At 62.5% G+C, this 6261-nt stretch overlaps 2 protein-coding genes across 2 annotated transcripts in view; one reads left to right on the forward strand and one right to left on the reverse strand.

Annotated features, from left to right (window-relative positions):
• Window positions 1-359: 359 nt before the first annotated feature.
• On the reverse strand, window positions 360-6011 carry Noc4l (nucleolar complex associated 4 homolog). Its single transcript, XM_005402960.2, has 15 exons — window positions 5824-6011; window positions 5584-5704; window positions 4953-5059; window positions 4311-4418; window positions 3955-4104; window positions 3784-3883; window positions 3632-3666; window positions 3303-3353; window positions 3084-3195; window positions 2787-2847; window positions 2550-2660; window positions 2253-2413; window positions 2078-2160; window positions 1730-1843; window positions 360-1661 (listed from the first exon to the last, which is right to left on the reverse strand). The coding sequence occupies exons 1-15, from the start codon at window positions 5938-5940 to the stop codon at window positions 1542-1544; spliced, it is 1551 nt and encodes a 516-aa protein (XP_005403017.1). The 5' UTR covers window positions 5941-6011; the 3' UTR covers window positions 360-1541.
• Window positions 6012-6042: 31 nt separating this feature from the next.
• The window catches only part of Ddx51 (DEAD (Asp-Glu-Ala-Asp) box polypeptide 51), a gene marked incomplete in the record, with an annotated part of 4930 nt that continues 4711 nt past the window's right edge, over window positions 6043-6261 (forward strand). The window contains 1 exon segment of the mRNA XM_013503597.1: window positions 6043-6261. Coding sequence (XP_013359051.1) covers window positions 6100-6261 — 162 coding nt within the window.

A 6261-nucleotide genomic window follows, 5' to 3' on the forward strand; every position in this document is an offset into this window, starting at 1 on the left:
CCAGCTCCTGCACACAGCAGGTGCCTGGGAAACCCAGCGGCCCAACACAGGCCACGGTAAACCGCATGGCCCTTAGACTTGGGCACTGAGGGGTTACCAGCTGCTGCTACTACTGCAACAGGAAGCGGATGCACAAGGGGTCACCCCAAACCCTGGAACTGCCTCCCCTGCCACGGATGGAGGGACTGCTTGGCCCAGGTAGTCCTCCTGCCTCAGCCTCCCAAGCAGCTGGGACCTCAGCCCCGCACCACACCCAGCTACCTGAGTGCTTGAGCAAAGTCAACTTCATGCGTGTATCTAACTTTGGTTTCCAACATCCCAAAGGCCGCACAGTACACATCCACGTTAAACACGGCTTCTCCCGGGTCTGGGTTTTTATGAAGTGGTTTTCAAACACTCTGGCTCGAGAGAGGAGGTGACAGGTTCAGGACTGTGAGCATTTCCAGGTGTGCAACCCAGGGGGCGGGGAGCGTGTGAGGCTGGGAGGGCACTAGGCAGTGGGTGAGCGGCTCCCGTTCTCAGCCCACAAGAAGCCGGGGCATGTGCATGGCAGCACCTGAGGTGCTTGGCGGCCCCGACTTTCATCTTCCTCCGCATCTCATGAAGCCAGAGGCTCCGGCTGTCCCATGCGGCCTGTGGTGGACCCGGTGGCTGCAAAAGCTCAGGATGTCAGCTCCTCGGTCCCAGGCTGCTGCCCCACAACCCTAAGCTGAGGGGTGGGGCGGGGGTGGGGCACACAGCCAGGCCTCCCCGCAGCTGGCGGCAATGTGCAACACTGACAAGGCATGCAGGGGCTCCCCAAGGCCAGGCTTAAACTGGGGTATGCACCCTGGGGCAATCAGGGCAAAGCCGTCTGGGCGGGGCGCCTGGTGCCTAGGGCCCGTGGCAGGAGCCCAACTGCCTGAGGGTGGCTGAGGAAGGTGACTGGGAAGCCAGTGTTGTGTCCCCAAACCCCACAGCAGGAAGCACCTCTGCTCTACCACCGCTGTGCCCCGAGGTTCCCACGGACCACAAGCAGGGCCCCCGGCTCCCAGAGCAGCCCCTCCAGACCACACAGACAGGGAAAAGACAGTGCAGGGCCACCGTCCCTGGAGAAGGGCCTGGGTGGGCAGGGCACATGGGGCTCACAGGGGGTTCGTGGGCAGAAGCTGCCCGAGCCTGGGAGTGGGGCACTCGCCTCTGCCCCCACGTGCAGGAGTCCTACAGAAAACTTTCCCTGGGGTACGCAGGGCTGGGCCAAGGACAGGCTGGGGTGGGAGTGGACAACCGTGGACCCTGTGCACCCGCAGCCATGGCAAAGGCGAGGGCAAGGTGACCCCGAGCGTCTCAACTGCACACCCACCCTGCTCCCCCAAAGAACCATCATTCCGCTGCCGCGAGAGCGCACAGCAGGTGTCACCAGGCTGCTGTCGCCCCACACCACTGCCGCGGCTCTGCCACTCCTGCACCAGGTGCCCTTCCCCACCTGGCCAGTGCCCTGCTCCCTCTGCTGAGTGCAGACACTTCTGCCACAAAACCAGTTATTGGAGTGGGGGGTGGGGTCAGCTGAGTGTGAAGAGCTGGGCGCAGATGCCCTCCCGTTGGCCCAGCAGGCCCTGCGCGGGGATGAACTCCAGTGGCACCGACTCGGGCAGCTGCTTCTTCAGGTCCCGCTCGAAGATCTGAAGAGGACAGGACCATCAGGCCTGGCTGCATTGGGAGCCCTGCCTGCCCTGCGCCCCACACTCACCTCATACGCTGTGAGCCCCAGGAGCGGCGTGACGCTGACCTCGGGGACAGACAGTGGCTGGTTGATGACGCTCGCAGCTCGGGACACCTCGGGGTGGTAATGCTGCTGGAGAGTCTGCAGGGCCAAAGTGTGTCAGGGCCTCGGGCCTTGCGCCGTCTGTGCTGCACACGCCCAGCACAGGTGCAAAGGGACACAAAGCGCCCCAGAGCCCAGACGTGGGCGGCTTTGTCCTAACGAGCCCTCATCAGAGCAGAGCTTCAGGAAGCGGCCCCAAGTAACCAGGGTGACCTGGGCTGCACAGGGCCCGGAACGGGGCGGGTACACTCTCTGGGACCACGGCACCCTCACCTGCAGCTCCCACAGGCAGCTCTCCAGGGCCCGGCTCTTTGCAGGGTCCTCCTCCTCAGGGTCGTAGGGGTCAGCATCCAGCTCTAGGAATGAGATCCAGCCCATCTGCCACCCTGTCTTCTGGGACAAGGGGCCCAGCAGGGCCCTCACCAGACATCTGGCCCACCCAACTCACCAGGGCCCCGAGGGCGGTGGACCAGGACGCGGCAGGCCGGGTGTCTGCGCAGCAGGTTGCAGATGAAGGGTAGCACCATGAGCAGGGCCTCGGGGGGCGCTGTCAGCGCCAGGCGGGAGAGGCGCTTGGCAAAGGCTGCCACCAAGTAGGCAGGGAGATGGCTGGGCAGGGAGGGGGCATCAGAAACCAGCGGCCCCCTTCCTGCCCTGGCTGAGGCTGGGCCCCTCTTCCCCCTCTCGGCAGCTCAGAGGCCAGGTGGGGCCTCCTCAGACACACGGGGCCCATCCCAGGACTCACGAGGAAGACAGGAAAAGGTCGGCCAGGTGGAAGAAACGGGCCCGGTACTTGACATGGAAGATGGAGGGGTCCAGGAGACCATAGAGCTTCTGGTAGAAGTCGGGGTACTCCCTGCAGGGAAGGACCACAGGGCCACATGGGCAAGCCACTGGTGGAAAGACAAACCAGGCCCCAGGGAACTGTGTCTCCAGCCCCTCCCTCGGCCAGCTTCCCCAGCCCTGGCCCCACGACACTCACAGGTTGTGCTGGTGAATCAGGATGAAAAGTCCGTTCAAGGCCAAGAGGCTGATGGCACCCCCTGCAGACAGATGGCCCTGGATCTCAGGCCCAGAGCAACACCCAGCCGGGCACAAGGCCCAGGTGGCTGCCCACCCACCCTCTGCCCTGTCCCAGTCAGAAATGCAGCAGCAGGAGCTGAGCATCAGCCACAATGTTGCACCCAAGACCGACACAGGAGAAGTCTAGCCTCTACCAGCCTGCAGACCTCCACCCGTCACCCCTGCCCACACCCCCAGCCTGGCAGCACCCACTCACCCACGTCACAGGCACTGGTGAGGAAGTCGATCATGAGAGTGGGCTGAGCTAGGTGGGGCAGGATGGTGTCATGCATGGTCACCAGGACCTTCTTGTAGAGACTGAGGGGCAGCTGGCATGGACATGGGCATCAGGGCACGGCCAACCTCCCCCAGCCCCCGTAACCCAGTGGTCCCATCCCAGTGGTCCCATTCCAGTGGTCCCATCCCAGGGCCCTACCTTGTGTTTGAGGAAGCCGAGCCACATGGCCTGGAACGTCTTCCTATGCTCCTGCAATGGAGCCAGGCCGCTCAGCGCACCCTGGACGGCCCTAGCCCCACACAGCCCCGGCCCCCTCACCTGGGCACTAAACATTAGGACCCCAGGCCAAGGTGCAAAGCACCAGATCTTGGACCTGCTGGTGAAGGAGCCTCAGCACAGAAAGGGACCCATGAAGCCCTCGAAGATGAGTGGCAGAGGAACCCCTGGCCTAAAGCCAGCCAGGAGGGCCCAGGTTGGGTCAAACTCTACCTAGCCAGGGAGGATACCCAGGTCCTGATGCCTCTCACCTTCAAATGAGTGACCTTCCACATGTCTGATGGCTCTGTAAGGACAGCAGGAAGCCAGTGGTTACCCGGCTGGCATGCAGGGGTAGATGGGCCCTTCTGTTACCGCTCCCACCAGGGCAGAACGGGCATGGCCTCAGCCTCCCAGCGCTCACCCACGTGCTTCACATAGAAGTTGGAAATGTCACGCTCCTGGTGGGGCAGGCTCACGGCTGACAGCAGGGTGAAAGCGTTGTTCCAGAAAGCAAGGGACACCTAGGAAGCCTGGCCTGAGCACCCTTGTGCAGCTCGCACCACCCACCCACCCAGGATCCACTTGTCCTCACCTTGGGATGCTGGCTGGTGACTTGGGCCACAGCATCAGAGGCTGCCTGCATGGTGTGGTAGCGGATATCATCAAACTCCAGGTATTCACAGAACTGGTTAAGCAGCAGGCTGTGGTCTTGTTCTGGAGAGAGCAGGCCTCCCACCACCGCCTGGGGGCAGGAGTGGGTGAGCACTTTTCCCTTGAGCGTGAGGAGGTGGGGAGCTGCACGTGTGCCATGAGCTACACACCATGCCAGGTCCCTCTCCCGGCCAGGGGAAGGTTCTCAGAGCAGGACAAGTGGGGACTGTCACATCCACCATCACTAGCTCAGGTAGCCCCCTCCCTGGCTATTCCAGGCTGCGACTAGGTTCTCACCCTGAAAAGCTTGCGGGGGAACAGGTACTGGCCTTCCCACTTGGGCTTCTCCAGGGGATGCACCCCTTCCAGCTGCACAAACTTCATGAGGGTCTTGAGCACCAGCTCCTGAGAAACGTGGGCAACAGAGTGACCCAGAGAGCTCACCCCACCAGGAACCCCTCACAGTGAGGCCCAGACCTTGCCCAAGAGGGTGACAAAATCCTGTATCTTGGTTCTATACCCCGCCCACACGGTGATGTGACAGTGATATGATTTCATCATACTAACCAGACACCCAGGAAGCACACAGAGGCCAGGTCTGTTCCCTGTCACCCAACTGTGAAGACGCCACACAAACCCTCAGGATGCACGTGGAAGCTTATGTTTGAAAAGCCAATGGGGTGGCCGTTGGACTGTAAGGCTCAGTACTAGAACCATAGCTACAAACGTAGTGTTTCCAGGGCTGTCCACAGTACCATGACGTGAGACAGGTGCTAGTGAGACAGCTGTGGGGTGGGGACGGTGTTTCGGGAGCTTACCTAAACAAGCACAGAAAGTATCCCTCCACCTAGGGCCCTGGGCTCACGTTATGGAAAGCCTCAGAAATACGCATACTGCGACAAATAAAGTTGAGACGAGTCCAATGACCCCGAGACTCACTTTGACCTTGAAGGTGGGGTGGGCCAGGAGTTCGCCTAGGTGACTGCTGCAGCTGTGATAGCGGTGTCGCATCCAGATCTTGTACTTGCGCATGGCTCCGTGAGACCCTGCAGGTAGGGGTTAGGGTGGCCATCCAGTGCTGGTGGTTACCGCCAGGCCAGACCCACCCCCATTGCCCTTTGCCACGTGCTGGAAATGGCACTGCAGCCTCGACTCGGGCTGGGACCAGCCATCCCCAGAACCCTGCAAAGAGGGAAACAGGTCTGTGCCCCAGCCTAGTGCACAGCGGCAGGGTCCGTTCCCCTCACTTAACCCCAGGACCTGAATGTCCCAAAAACTGACGCGATTCCAATTTTAAGTGACATTTACAACATTCACATTCACATTTTAAGTGACATTCACATTTCAAGTGATATTCACATTTTAAGTGACATTCACAACACACAACACAAAATCCTACTCTTTGCCCTCCTTTTAGACCAGGCCGCGGACGCACAGTCTCAGCCCCTTCCAGAGTGGCTTGGCTGTCCTCCCACCGACCCGCGCCGCTGGCAGCGCCTGGGGCTGGCCCGTGCTGACCAAACTCCCTCAAGACCTTGGGGAGCGCTCCTGACACCGCCAGGCCGCTCACCTGCCAGGACCGTATCCTCGGGGGGCAGCTGGCCCACAAACAGCTCTCCCCGCTCCAGCAAAGCCCCAAAAAGTCGGCTGCATGTGTGGACTGCTTCCTGGATCTCCTCCGGGTCTTCAGACTGTGCCGAGAGGTCGGGCAGGGTGACTTCACTCCTGCATGACCTCACGCCTCCCACCCCGACCCGGCACCCGGTCTCGGAGTCCCAGCAGCCGCAGCCCTCACACGCGCCCCGCCCACCTGCAGCACGGCCAGGATGTCGAACACGGCATTGGCCTCGCTGCGGCTCGCCAGCACCGCCTGCAGCAGGTGGCCCAGAGCCCGGCGCGCGCCCTCTGCACCCGGTTCCCGCTCCATGCCGCCGGCGGCCGCGTGGAAAACCTGGCGTCTTTAACTGCACTGCTGGCGCGCCCGTGACGCCACGCGGCGCGCTCGCGACGTCATGGCGCGCGACGGGAGGGGCCTTTCCCGAGCATCATCACTGCGCGCGGAGCAGCAGCTGCAGCACTGGGTGGCATGGCGTTGTTTCACGTCGCGCGGTACCGGGGCCCCGAGACGGCCGGCCGGGAGGGGGCAGAAGCCGAGGCGGGCGGCCGGGCTCGTGCGCTGCTCGAGCGGCTCCAGAGCCGGGCCCGCGAGCGGCAGCAACAACGGGAGCTTGCGCCTGCCGAGGAGGCC

The sequence above is a fragment of the Chinchilla lanigera genome, unplaced genomic scaffold (genome assembly GCF_000276665.1).
Source record: "Chinchilla lanigera isolate Chin_1 unplaced genomic scaffold, ChiLan1.0 scaffold00081, whole genome shotgun sequence".
Taxonomy (NCBI): Eukaryota; Metazoa; Chordata; class Mammalia; order Rodentia; family Chinchillidae; genus Chinchilla; species Chinchilla lanigera.